This window comes from Mytilus trossulus, chromosome 11 (genome assembly GCF_036588685.1).
Source record: "Mytilus trossulus isolate FHL-02 chromosome 11, PNRI_Mtr1.1.1.hap1, whole genome shotgun sequence".
Lineage (NCBI taxonomy): Eukaryota > Metazoa > Mollusca > Bivalvia > Mytilida > Mytilidae > Mytilus > Mytilus trossulus.
In genome coordinates this window covers 8,640,009-8,654,767 of record NC_086383.1, presented here as the reverse complement: position 1 = coordinate 8,654,767, position 14,759 = coordinate 8,640,009, and the positions used below count along the sequence as shown (strand labels likewise).

The following is a 14,759-nucleotide window of genomic DNA, read 5'->3' as shown; positions in this document are numbered from 1 at the left end:
TGGGAGAAATCCGAGATTACCAGTAGATATTGCTTTTGGTTTAAGGAAGGAAGCAAAGAATCAAGATTATATCAACAACCTCAAAGACAGACTAGAGTATGCACACAAGGCTGCAGCGGAAATGTCAAAGAAAGCTCAGTTGAAACAGAAAGGAGGTTATCATACTAAGGTTCGTTGTGCAACTATACAGAAGGGAGATAGAGTACTAGTACGAATCAACGCATTTGAAGGACGACATAAGCTCTCTGACAAATGGGAAAAGGATTCTTACCGTGTTCTTGATCAGCCAAACAAAGACATTCCAGTTTATACAGTGCAAAAAGAACATGGCGGTGGAAAGAAGCGAAATTTGCACAGGAACCATTTACTACCTGTAGGATTCATCACGGAAACACAAGAATATAATGAAAAGAACAAACCAGTGCCGACGAAAAAAAGAAAGCCAACAGAAGTACCACCTACAATGATACCCGATAGACCAGTACCAATTCAGGACTACAGACAGAATGAATCTTCTGATGAGGAGTCCGTTGAATTGGTCATTGTGCATTCAGATGCTGATGATGACAGTAACCCATCCGTTACAGATTTAACATCACAGCAAGAAGAGCAAAATGAGGTATTAGAGACAGAAGCTTCAGGATCTGATGGGGACGCCCTTTCTCAGGCTGATTCAGTTACGACAGTTGATGAGACAGATTCCGAAGAACAGGGAAGCGCTTTAGAAAGTAGAAATGACATAGAACAGCAGGAGAATCCACCTGAAGACAGTTCGTCGTCATCTTCTCCGACTATTAGACGGTCTACCAGGGAAAGAAGACAACCAGCTTGGATGCGGTCAGGTAAGTATGATACATCGCATTCAGCTAGTTTGGTCACAGAAAAGGATTGGTACCAGAGAATCCAGTGTATTACGTCATTAGCAGAAACCAACTTATTTGAAGATCTACAAACAGAAGCAGCAAAGACGATTTTAGATATTGTTAAAACTCCACAGAGCAAATGACGGGACGTCATTTCAGATCAGGGAGGAGTATGTGCTAGCGTGTATTTATTCATGATTGAATAAATACTGATATGATTTTGTAATTTATATTTTATTTCCTATTTGAATTTACTTTAAATAAAGATGATTTTATTCCTAATGCATATTTGTGTTTTCGTTTTCAAATAGATTAATTACGGATTGTAATTAATTATGAGTGGTACTATTCGTATTTTATATTTACGGACTTTGACGATTGACTAGTTTGGCCTTGATTGTTACTCACTTCTACTATTCTGATGGTCAGTGTTTTACGCTTGATTTGACCGCACACTTTCTGCTATTTCATTGGTTATATATCTTTTGGCGGTTTATTTATATTAAGTCTTTATTCAATTGTGGATTGATGTTCAAACCGAACAGACGTTTCATATACTTTATTTGCTGTTTCCTATTTTGTATCATTTGTATTGGAGGAATTCCACGATTGTTTCAGGTCAGTTTGCCTACTTATCTCTTTCGATATTCTGTCTTTATCTTACTTTCATTGTAATTTTATTACCGGATTAATCAGTATTTCACGCATGATTAACTTTCCATTTTAGCATGAATTCGTAGTAAGAATGTGTATCGTGTGATTGGTGAATGAATGTTGTAAACTATTTAAAAGGTTAACGTAACTTTTATAACAGGCACATTATTGATTTACATTTGAGCTACATAATTTAAGCCTGAGAATAAATAGTGTAAAGATAAACGTATTGAATGCCGCATATTTGAGCAGAATGAGTCCGAGAGTAAATGAGTAAAATGTTAACTTGATAAATACTTTTCAGAGTCTTTATAATATTTTTGTCTCCGATTGATAGATTTTAAGTACTATATAAGTCTGTGCATAGTAACTATAATTTAGTATTTGTTATACAGGTATTTGACAGAGTTCTGCATATGATGTAGATACCCGTAGAGGCATAACCTTTGTACCTCATACGAGGTAAGAATGAGTGTTCATTTGTAGTTGCTTATTATTTTATTAGCTTAGTTATTTTGCTTTGTTTAGCTTAGCTTATATTTATTAATTAACTGCTTGCTGCTATTTGCTTAATTAATGCTTATTGTGCTTAGACTGTTTGTTTATAGTTTTAACGGCTAATTCGTATATTATAATGTTTTGCTAAATGAGAAACTATATTTCTATTTTGCTTTTCTGACAAGTTAAATTCTGTTTCGAACGTCACAGAAAGTTATATTTTGATGAGATAAGGTTTAATTACACATTTTGTTAATTTCATAAACTGTGACGTATTTTACAGTCAATTGGTTAATTTTTGTGAGTACACATATTACGTAAATTTATCAGATTGATATAATACATGGTTTAAGAGAATTGATTTATATACGTTGTTATTTAATGTAATATTATTTTACAGGGTTTCTTTTGATGCTTCATTGATTAATAAAACTATCCAGAACCCTATACATAGTCAACTATTATTTACGCCCAGATAGTGCGACTACATTTCGTCAAAAACACGCTGTTTATTTTTAGAACGGAAGTCCTATTTCAACAATGACAATTGTAACAATAAATTTTATTAAGCTTTAAAATTGCATTTAAAAGTTATTCAACTCTTTCTCAATGCATTTGAATAAAAAAGATTATTTAAATGATCATATTTTACTGTTATGGAAAATTACGACAATGTACATCACTTACGATATCAATGCGCAACTTTATGCGCAGACGGCGCGAAAATTTAAACCCCCGAACTACCTTAAGGCAATAATATATAATATTATTGTGATGACACCTTTATTTGTCAAAAAATCTAGCGCAAATAAAAAGAAACAAATATACATTTACTACTGTTTACATTAAACTTATTTCATGGTTAACAAAGCTAGAAACTATTGGTAGTGTAAGTAGTTTTTTTTTACATTCGCCAAAACCGCGCAGAAATCTCACATGCGTAGGTGCGTTCTAAAAGTCGTGTACGTTCGTACAACAAAGTTTACATTAAAAACTATATAATTATATAATTGTCCCAAATAAACAGCTGTAATGGATGCAAAGAGCTATTGGAGACACAATTATTTTAATAATTATATAAGTCTTTGTAATATCTAGTTCAAATATTTATAGTTTTTCACTTGCTTTCCATCACGATATAATTTTCGAGACGTTTTTTCAAACACAACCAAATCACCCACTATGACTGCATTTTGTCCAATCACAGAAAGAATTTTCGAGCATGCGTAGTCTGTTGCCATAGTGAAGCGTCCTTAAGTTCAAAGTGCTCAAACCGAAACTATACCGACTACGTCGGAATAAGTTGGGTTTAGAAAGTTTAGTGATGAGGAGGAATAGTGTTTTCCCCCTACATCTGACAGTTAGTCAAAACTAATTCTAAATCATCATTCTATATTTTTTGGCTAACAGAAATTAAGACCACATAACGGTTGTATTCTGAAGACAGACTGAGAATCATTTCCTTGAAATTTAATAGAAAAAAGACAATAAGATCCCTTTTGGTGATCATTCTGATCGTATTCGTTTGATGCATTTGGGCTTTTGATTTTGCCTTTTGATTTTGCTGCAATAAGCATGACTTTAATGAATTGAACTTCCAGTGTCTTAGATATAGGAAGATGTGGTGTGAGTGCAAATGAGACAACTGTCTATCCAAATAACAATTTATAAAAGTAAACCATTATAGGTCAATGTAGGGCCTTCAACATACTTAATGCATGTTGATTTTACGTTTGAAACACTTATAGTATTTCAGATATATATTAGATAAGAAATCTAACATCGCAATGGCTAAAAATAAAAAAATAAAACAGACAAACAATAGTACACATGACACAACATAAAAAAATAAAGAATAAACAACACGAACCCCACCAAAAACTAGGGGTGGTCTCAGGTGCTCCAGAAGGGTAAGCAGATAAACCATTATAGGTCAATGTAGGGCCTTCAACATGCTTAATGCATGTTGTTTTTACGTTTGAAACATTTACAATATTTCAAATATATATTAGATAAGACATTATATACTTGTATAAATTATATGTGTAGTGCAAAAAATTTGTATTTTCCTATCGAATTTCAAATAATTATTTAAAAAGCTGGTAGATTTAGGTAAAAGAGGGACGAAAGATACCAAAGGGACAGTCAAACAAACTCATAACTCTAAAACAAACTGACAACGCCATGGCTAAAAATGAAAAAGACAAACAGACAAACAATAGTACACATGACACAACATAGAAAACTAAAGAATAAACAACACGAACTCCACCAAAAACTAGAGGTTATCTCAGGTGCTCCAGAAAAGTAAGCAGATAAACCGTGATAGGTCAATGTAGGGCCTTCAACGTGCTTAATGCATGTTGTTTTTACGTTTGAAACATTTACAGTATTTCAGATATATATTAGATAAGAAATTATATACTTGTATAAATTATATGTGTAGTGCAAAAAAAATAGTATTTTCCTATCGAATTTCAAATAATTATTTAAAAAGCTGGTAGATTTAGGTAAAAGAGGGACGAAAGATACCAAAAGGACAGTCAAACGAACTCATAACTCTTGAACAAACTGACAACACCATGGCTAAACATGAAAAAGACAAACAGACAAACAATAGTACACATGACACAACATATAAAACTAAAGAATAAACAACATAAACCCCACCAAAAACTAGGGGTGATCTCAGGTGCTCTAGAGGGTTAACATGTCCTGCAACACACGTGGCACCTTAGGTAATATAGTCAAGTAATACATTTCATTGAGAATTTAGTAGCTTGTACATGTTCAATTATGTTAGAAAGGTCATGATGATTTCCAACCTATGGTGCATGCACTCATACTGTATAAAGTTTTCTCCAGTATCAGTGATATTGTTGATGAAATTTATATTTTGGAAGAAAAAAAAGAGAGACGAAAGATACCAAAGGGACAGTCAAACTCATAAATCTAAAACAAATTGACAACGCCATGGCTAAAAACGAAAAGACAATCAGAAAAACATAAAAACAAAAGTACACATGACACAACATAGAAAACTAAAGAATAAACAACACGAACCCCACCAAAATCTAGGGGTGATCTCAGGTGCTCCGGAAGGGTAAGCAGATGCTCCACATGTGGCACCCGTCGTGTTGCTTATGTGATTACACATCCGGTAAATAGTATAATTCGGAAGGTCACATTCATGAAAGGGAAGGGGATATAAGGAACATATCCGATATCATTTGTGAAACGGTTATTCCATAACGGTCAACCGACTCGTGATGGCGTCCGTAAAATTTACGAAGGGATGATTTTAACTTCACCATTTAAAACTCTTGGTTTAATAGCTTCCTTATGAGCAACAACTGTACCTTGGAAATGATGAATAAGATTTGAGTTAAAAATTTTCGGTACTATACAAATTGGTAATCAGTTAAACATATATAAGTTCTCAGATATGACACTGATATTTCAACCTCATAGGAATGTGACTAGTTTTGTTCCATTGACTTCTTGATCAATAAAGGATCCAGTATATCAAACATAAAAAGATATAGTTTGATCATATTTAAAATTTAAATAAGTCGTTTCTAAGGGCAAACGAAACGGCAGGTTGAAGCAAGATATATTTTAAACGTGTTCATAAAGCGGCATAGACATAAAAGGCTTAGCTTTACAGTTTTATATCGAAATATTCAGATATTGCAGGTAAATCTTGTTAAAAAAAATAACTGATATAAATTCCATCATTTGTTTTCCTTTATTTTTGGTTAACTTATTGTTTTAAACTGCTTTCGTTTTTAAAACGCAAGGATTGTCAGTGTACAAATATAAACGATTGACAATGTATCAGTACTTACAAATACTTTAAGGATATTAATTCAGCAAACGTATTTGGTTCTATTGAGGTGATGTTATTGTATGACAGATCTCTGAAAGAAGCAACATCAAGGTTATCAATGGGCAAAAAATCAATAAACTCTCTTTAATATAAGTTAGGTTTCAAAAGTTAAGTAATGAGGAGGAAAATTTGTATTTTTTTCAACATTTAACAGTTTGTATAAATGTATTCTAACACCTCATTTTATAATTTCTTTGCTAAAAGAAATTAAAATATAACAATATTACAGTTGTAGTCAGAAGACAAATTAAGAATTATTTTCATGCAGAACAGTTTTGTTTAAATGACAAAGTTCAGGACAATAAACATTTTTAACATATTTCCGAACTTAAACTATAAAACCCTCTGCCCGTTTTACCGTATGTATATTTTTAAAGTATTTATTGTTTTAAACTGATTCCTGTTTTAGATCTCAATGATTGTTATTGAACAAATATAAAAGATTGACATTGTATCAGTACTTACAAATTCTGTAGGAATGTTAATCTAAGAAACACGTTTTCTTCTATTGAGGTAATGCTATTGTCACTAAGATCTCTGAAAGTATGAACATGAAGTTGATCAATAGTAAAAGTTTCAATGAACCCACAATAAAGTAATACGCAAGTTAATGTAGAGCGGGATGGGTTTTTTTCGCCATGACTTTTCATGTTTTCTGCAATTTATATTCAGGGATTTATATGTCTGAAGTATACTAATATTTCTATATGAAGATAATATAAGTAGTAAATGTCTGTGTCATGTTTGGTCTCTTGTAGAGAGTTGTTTCTTTGGCAATCAAACCACATCTTCTTTTTTTTATATATATATATATATATATAAATATTAGCCTGAAAATGTGTTCCTGTGAAAAAAATCATCTGTAAAGTTAGATTAAATGCTATTTGAAATTTCCGGATGTTTTGTCAAAGGGGGACACATATTTCCCGTTTTTACACATCTATTTAAACCCAAATAACTACAGCTTGAAACAATATTTAAAAAATCAATTTCATTATAGATGATTAGCAGATATTTCAAAGGTGTGAAGAACTGAAATTTAGGACATCAGTCAAAGAACTACTTAGAAGTACTTCCTTGAAATCATTTTTTCATTCAGGAAATTTGCCAAAAATCATTGTCTTTTTTCGGTCCTTTGCGGTAAGTGCCGAAATTCTGTCTAAGTTTAAAAAATAATCATATGTGTTATAGTATAACACTGATAGTTTAACAACATAGTGTTTATAATGTAGAATAGATAAAAAAAAAAGTTGTCAGCTTCTATCGAACCATTTAGATTGTGCAAGAATGTTTTGTTCACACGAATAAGGACAATAATCAAATCACAATTTCTTTAATTTATCATTAAACCGACTGTTTGTTTTGCCGTAATTATTTTCATTGTACAAATATAAACGATTAACAGTGTATCAGTACTTACAAATCCTCTAGAGATGTCAATCCAGAAAATGTATTTGGTTCTATTGAGTTGATGTTATTGTCTTGCAGACTTCTGAAATAAGAAACATCAAGTTTATCAATAGGAAAAACTAAACCCACTATAAAAAATAAGTTAGGTTCAGAAAGTAATGAGGATGTAACACATTTAACAGTTTGTCAAAACTTATTTCAAATCATTATTTTATAATTTATTTACTAACCGGAATTAAAGAAAAAAACATTACTCAGAAGACTAATTGAGAATTCGGTCAGTGCTGGAAAGTTTTGTCCACGTGACAAGATCAAGGACAATTTTTTTTAATATTTTTTCGAACTTATATCATATAAGTAGTGTCTATTTTACCGTCCGTGTCTATTGCTAATTTAATTATGGTTTGACACTCTATTCGTTTTTAGAAAGTAAGAATTGTCATTGTACAAATATAAAATATTGACAGTTTACCAGTACTTACAAATACCGCAGGGATGTTAATCCATAAAACGCATTTGAGTCTATCGAGGTGATGCTATTGTCGCCCATATATCTGAAAGTATGAACATGGAATCAATTGTAAAAGTTGCAATGAACCTACAAAAAAATAATAAATTAAGTTTACTAAGTACGCATACTAAAAGTAAAAATGGATCAGAAATGGCATTTGTTAGAAGCAGCTTTTATTTAATTTATTTGATTAATTAACAAAATCTTTTTGTAATATTTATATCTATATCTTATTATATCCATATGACTTAATTGATTTATCAAGTATTACTTTATTTTTTAAATGTGTATTGAATACTGTAGTATGTAATTTCACATGTTTCATCATCAAAAATAAAATAATTACAAAAAAAAGTACGATACTAATAGTCATTTCTGAAACTTTAACCTCGTATGATTGGTATAATTATGTTTCACCAGAATTATTGGTAAAAAAATAATCGAGTGTAGATACTGAAAGGTGTTAATATTGTAGCTGTAGCTAAGACAAATAAGGTTGTCAGCTTTCTATCGTACTATTTGGATAGTGCAGAAAAGTTTTGTTCACATGACGAAATGGAGGACAATAATAATAATTACGGTTTTTAGCCTGATAAAACCCATTATTTGTGTTGCCGTATGTCTTACTGTTTGGTTTAATTATTGTTTTGAACTGCTTCCGTTTTAAAAACTTTGTACAAAATCAAACACGATTGTCAGCTTTCTATCGAACAATTGAGATAGTGCATGAAGGTTTTGTGCCCATGACGAAGGACAATTATCAAGTTACAATTGTTCTAAAACTTCTCCTAAAACCCATGTTGAAAGATTGACAGTGTGTCAGTACTTACAAAATCTGTAGGGATGTTAATTCAGAAAATGTTTTGATTCTATCGAGGTGATGCTATTGTTGGACAGACTTCTGAAAGTGGGAACAGGAAGTTGATGTCAATACTGAAAGGTGTTTATATTGTAGCTAAGACAAAATGAAGGACAATACTCAAATTACAATTTCTTTTAACGTATCACTAAACCAACTGTTTGTTTTGCCATATTATTATCATTGTACAAATAGAAAAGATTGACAGTGAATCAGTACTTACAAATACTCTAGGGATTTTATTTCAGAAAACGTGCCTGGTTCTATTGAGGTAATACTATTGCTGGACAGATATCTGAAATTAGGAACATAAAGTTTATCAACAGGAAAATATTTAATACACTCTCTATAAGATAAGTTAGGTTTATAAAGTTTAATAATGAGGGGGAATTCTGTTGTTGTTTTTTTCTACATTTTACAATTTGTCCAAATGTATTCTAAATTATCATTTTATAATTTCTTTGATAACAAGAATTAAGGAAAAAATCATTACGGCTGTGAATTTTTTTTATTTCAGCAAAGTTTTATTTAACGAACTTATATTAGATAAGTATTGTCTGTTTTAGCGAGTGGCTATTTTTTAGTTTATTTATTGTTTTAAACTGATTTCGTTTTAAGATCTCAATGAGTGTTATTAAACAAATATAAAATATTGACAGTGTATCAGTACTTACAACCTCTGCAGGGATGTTAATCCCGCCACATTATTGATGTATGTGCCTGTCCCCAAGTCAGGAGCCTGTAATTCAGTGGTTGTCGTTTGTTTATGTATTACATATTTGTTTTCGTTCATTTTTTTACATTAATAAGGCCGTTAGTTTTCTCGTTTGAATTGTTTTACATTGTCTTATCGGGGCCTTTTATAGCTGACTATATGCGGTATGGGCTTTGTTCATTGTCGAAGGCCGTACGGTGACCCATAATTGTAAATGTTTGTGTCATTTTGGTCTTTTGTGGATAGTTGTCTCATTGGCAATCATACCACATCTTCTTTTTTATAATTAATCCAGAAAACATAGTAGGTTCTATTGAGGTGATGCTATTTCTATACAGAAATCTGAAAGTATGAACATCAAGTTGATTATAAGTAAAAGATTAAATATTAGATTAAATAAAAATAAAGTAATAAGTTAAGTTAGTATTGATAAGTACACATACTAATACTATTTAATGAAACCTTAACCTCATAGGATTGAGATTATCACGCCCCTCCCCCCCTCCCCCCCCCGAATAATTGATCAACAAATGATCGATAATAGATACTGAAAGATGTTTAGATGTAGCGAAGACAAAAAAGGTTACCAGCTGTCTATTGAACTATTTAGATAGTGCAAGAATATTTTGTTCACATGACAAAATGAAGGAAAATAATCAAATTACAACTTTTTCAAACTTATCATAAAACCTACTGTTTGTTTTACTGTAATTAGTTTCATCGTACAAATGAAAAGATTGATAGTGTATCAATACTTACAAAGACTTTAAGGATGTCAATCCAGCAAACGTGTTTGGTTCTAAAGAGGTGATGCTATTGTCGTTCAAAGCTCTGAAACCTACAATAAAGTAATAAGTTAAGTTAAGTACACATACTGATACTCTTTTATGAAACTTTAACCTCCTAGGATTCGGATTATCACCCCCCACCCCCACCCCCACCCCCACCCCCAGAATAATTGATCAACAAATGAACGCTAATAGATACTGAAAGATGTGATGTTAAAAGTGTAGCGAAGACAAAAAAGGTTGTCAGCTTTCTATCGAACAATTTAGATAGTGCAGGAAATAACAATTATAATATTTTTTTTTAAAACTTGTTTGATTTTCCGTAACTAGTTTCATCGTACAAATAGAAACGATTGACAGTGTATCAGTACTTACACATACTCTATGGATGTTAATACCAAAAACGTGTCTGGTTCTATTGAGGTGATGCTATTGTAAGAACATCAAGACGATCAAAAGGCAAAAATCTATCATCCTTCTATACAATAAGTTAAGTTCTAAAAGTGATGAGGAGGAATACTGTTTTGATTTTATACATTTAACAGTTTGTGTTAATGCATTCTAAATAATCATTTTATAATTTCTTTGCTAATAGAAATAAAAAAAACCATTACATTTGTATTCGGAAGACAAATTGAAAATTTATTTAGTTCTGGAAAGTTTTGTGCATATGACAAGATTCACGACAATAAACATTCTATATTTTTTTCGAATTTATATGATAGAAGCCTTTGTTTGTTTGTCTTTCTTTAGTTTTGTTATGGTTTGAACTCCATATGTTTTTAGAACTCCAGGAGTGGCATTACATAAATATAAAAGATAGATAGCGTATCAATACTGACAACCACTGTAGCGATGTTAATTCAAAAAACGTATTGTTTTCTATTGAGGTAATGCTATTTTTTGCAGATATCTGAAAGTATGAACATGAATATGATAGGTTAACAAAAGATAATTTATTCCTAAACTAAAACAAATATCATATTTCAAATGAAATAAATATTTTCTTCGGGCAAAGGATAAACAATTACAAATTTAAGCAGTATATATATATACTGAAAGTGTTTATAATGCGGTTTAGACATAAAGACTTGTCAACAGATGTGAACCATTTGCAGTATTTTCTTTATTACATTGGACAGTTAGTAAAAAATACTAATAGTAGATCGGTGACGTTTAATTAATTAGTTAACAGGAAAAAGAGAGAGAAAAATACGGACTTATTCAGAAAGCTTACGAGGAAATAAAAGTCATCGAATTTTTTATGTTAACTTTTTGTTTTAGATCGATCGTTTAAAAACCAAATGAATGGACAATTACACAAAAAGAACAGAAAAATTGAGATAAAAAAGATATAAAACAATTTGCCGTTTTAGAATCTAATGCAACCTGGATTATATTTTCATAAGTGTACATCTAAACGTCCTGATTGGTTAAAAATGTCATAAACAATTGAAATTTAGCCAATGACGTGACATTCTAAAACGACCAATGCCACAATCAGATTTAGACTGACTATCATTTTATTTCAAACATTGTACATTCTTTATCCTTATCATAAAAAGAACGTTTATTTAGATTAAGATTAAGACTTTAAAACAATATTGACTGCTGACATGTTTGTTTGTTTTCTTCACGCATTATTGTCAAAATATTACAATTTGATGCGTCAAACAAGTGATAGGTTAAGCTATCTATAAAACCAGGTTCAATTCACCATTTTCTACATAATAAAATGCTTATACCAAGTCAGCAATTTGACAGTTGTTATTCATTCGTTTGATTAGTTTGAGCTTTAGATTTTGCTATTTGATTAGGGACTTTCTGTTATGAATTTTCCTCGGAGTTCAGTATGTTTGTGATTTTACTTTTAAGTTAATGAAAACTTTCCAGAATGTAAAAATAATAAAACTGTACATTCTTAGATTCAATCTTTGGTTTACATTAATGTTCTCCTGTCTAAGAAATGTTTGATGATAAGAGTAATCTTATCTCGTGTTACAATAACTTGATTTAATAGAGAAATAAATATTTAAAGTATTTTGAACAAAAAATGGTAGATTGCAAGCCATCCAACCATTTAGTGCCAATTAATTTCCATAGAATACATTTATGAAACACGAATTTTGAAGAAAGCGTAATTACTGTTTGTTCTATTCCACTAAATAGATGAAGAATGTTATGATGTGTCAAAATAAATAATTTCACAAAACAAAGTCATATTCCAGTGAATTACAGTACTTACAAACGCGTTGTATTTGATGGAATATCATTTGGTATTTCCATCAAATTTCTGGAAGAGCATGATGAAGCGGTTCCGTCACATGAACACATACTAGAACATCCCTGGACTAAACCAACTGTTGATAAGCTAACAATTAGCATGATTCCTATTGTCAACAACAACTTTAGAAGTAATGGTATTCTTTTTCTGCTTTTACTAAAAGTATCTGAAATATGTCATAATAATATAAATAATATTTGAAAAAGTCTGAAAATATCAGAATTATCATTCAGTCGTTCTAACTTGCAAGATCACTGACATTAATAAACCTGCCTTTGAAAAAATAAATGATGATAAGGTTAAGTTTGCATTAGGGGATTTGCCATGAAGAAGCTGTGACATTTGAATAGAACTGTATAACGAAGACGAATTATTCCGAACAAAGTAACAACGAGGGTTTAATTTGCAAAATTATAATGCCCAAACACATACTGAACATCTATAAAGTTTGGTGTATTACAGGTAACCATATAACATTTACTAGCTTATCTGTTATCTCTTTAATCAATTCAGAGCTTCAGATTGCAAGGTATTCGTTGTATATTGTTTGTAAACAACATAAAATCTTGGAACCTTAACACCTAACATTTTTTTACAGCACTGGGTCGATAAATCTGCTGGTGGACTATCAGTTTACACGATATAACAAACTATTCTAAAATTGTCCGTTTATACATTTGAAATTATTAAGAAGCGAAGGTTTCAAATCCCTCAAGCAAAGTTGACTTTAGATGAGTTTGGCTATCTATTTTAGGTGTTTTTGTCATATAGCTCTTCAACGGTTTTGGTACTTATGCATCCTCGAATTTAGATGTTTGGCCTTGAGTGTTCTTGATGAAGGTAAATCAAGAAAAGCGCTTCGGACGCATTGAACTATTAAACGCGTTGTTTTCATTTTTTTATGAATTTCTTTCAAATTGACTTTTATTTTGAATTGCTGTGTGTTTCTTTATTATACATCGGGTAGAGGTAAAATGAAGGGTAGAGATCTCTCAACAAATGTCTCCCCTTTCTCCGTATTTTACACCTGTCAAAAGTCAGGAGTCTCTGGCCGATTTTAGTTTTGTATGTTGTTTTTTTTAATTTTAGTTCATTGACATGTTTTTGAGTTTAGTATAAGACGTCGATTTACAATTAACCTCCCATGGACGATCCTTTGGTGTCATTTGGCTGTTCTGCTCTTTGGTCGGGTTGTTGTATCTTTGACAAACAACCATTCCCAATTTTCATATTATGGAATGTATCACGTTTTGGTACTGGGCACACGGATAAACCACAATTTAAGACTTATGTCGTTAGTTAGTTTAAACACAGACACAACTAAAACTATGACACAATTTCAATATCCTTAACTTAACTAAGCACGTTTTTTATCACATAGTTCATGACACTAAAAGAGTTTTTGGCACCTTACTCTTGAAGTTCTTAACGGTCTTTACCAGATACCCTTACACGGTCGTTCAGTTCAGACTAGACACAGTTAATAACACAACGAGTTTCGACACCATATATGAACCAGACCCTATATGTCATTCCAACCAGCCCTACAACCAATAATTTGAAAACTTATTGTGTGCCACTACGCAGAGATATACTCATGTTGTAAGTACATTCTGTAGTTAGCTATGTACAAATACAATCTACATTCCCTCAAAGTTGCATCATGCTAGGTCAGTTATAATGCAAATCTGCTATATAAGCATGCTAAAACAACAGAGGTTTTATATTGGTGTTCAATACAAAGAGGAGAAAAGGTAAAACAACAAAAATGCCGAACTCGAAGGAAATTTAAAAACGGAAAGTCCCTAAACAATTGGCAAAAAAAATGTGTCATGCTATTGTGATATCGAGACAACTCCGTCTGCAATGTGTCCATTGGTCTCTCTATCACGCTCCCACCTTAACTGAATTTTTAAAATAAAATCCGTTTTTCGGTGGACTAGTGTTACATTTTCGAGTCTATAGAATATAGAGTGTTAAAACAGTACATGATACATTAGGCCTGAAGATTGGATTGATTGCAATTTAGCTGAAAAGTTATCGTACATGATCGTAAGATGCAGTCACAGAAATTGTTATTTTGATAATTAAGTCTAAGCAAGAGGCGACTAAAGACAGATTCCAGTGAAGGTAATACACGGCTGAAAACACATAATTTATTCATAGTTACTCAACATATCAGCACAACAATGTTAAATCTGCAAATATGCTGCGGGAAATGTTCTTCACACACCGGGATTCGAACTAATTCTTTTTGAATATCGAGACAACATACCTGCTCTATGTCT

At 31.6% G+C, this 14,759-nt stretch overlaps 1 protein-coding gene and 1 long non-coding RNA gene across 2 annotated transcripts; one reads left to right on the top strand and one right to left on the bottom strand.

Annotated features, from left to right (window-relative positions):
- Positions 1-756: 756 nt before the first annotated feature.
- LOC134690703 (uncharacterized) lies at positions 757-2,515 on the top strand. The gene is made up of 3 exons (XR_010101998.1): positions 757-1,481; positions 1,913-1,979; positions 2,416-2,515. It is a non-coding gene; the product is annotated as an uncharacterized LOC134690703 (long non-coding RNA).
- A 3,850-nt stretch (positions 2,516-6,365) lies between these two features.
- Positions 6,366-13,701, bottom strand: LOC134689690 (leucine-rich repeat-containing protein 15-like). Its single transcript, XM_063549655.1, has 7 exons — positions 13,611-13,701; positions 12,524-12,637; positions 10,159-10,237; positions 8,908-8,979; positions 7,797-7,868; positions 7,325-7,396; positions 6,366-6,441 (listed from the first exon to the last, which is right to left on the bottom strand). Exons 1-7 carry the CDS (start codon positions 13,699-13,701, stop codon positions 6,366-6,368), a joined length of 576 nt encoding a protein of 191 aa, XP_063405725.1.
- Between the last annotated feature and the right edge of the window lie 1,058 nt (positions 13,702-14,759).

What these genes read in the sequence shown, in the direction of transcription:
- LOC134689690 (XM_063549655.1), bottom strand. Translation starts at nt 13,701, where the DNA reads ATGAAAATTGGGAATGGTTGTTTGTCAAAGATACAACAACCCGACCAA. An exon ending in TTGACATCCTTAAAGTCTTT is followed by an intron (nt 8,980 to 10,158) that starts GTAAGTATTGAT and finishes TCCTAATTTCAG; the next exon opens with ATATCTGTCCAGCAATAGTA. An exon ending in ATAAAATCCCTAGAGTATTT is followed by an intron (nt 7,869 to 8,907) that starts GTAAGTACTGAT and finishes TCATACTTTCAG; the next exon opens with ATATATGGGCGACAATAGCA.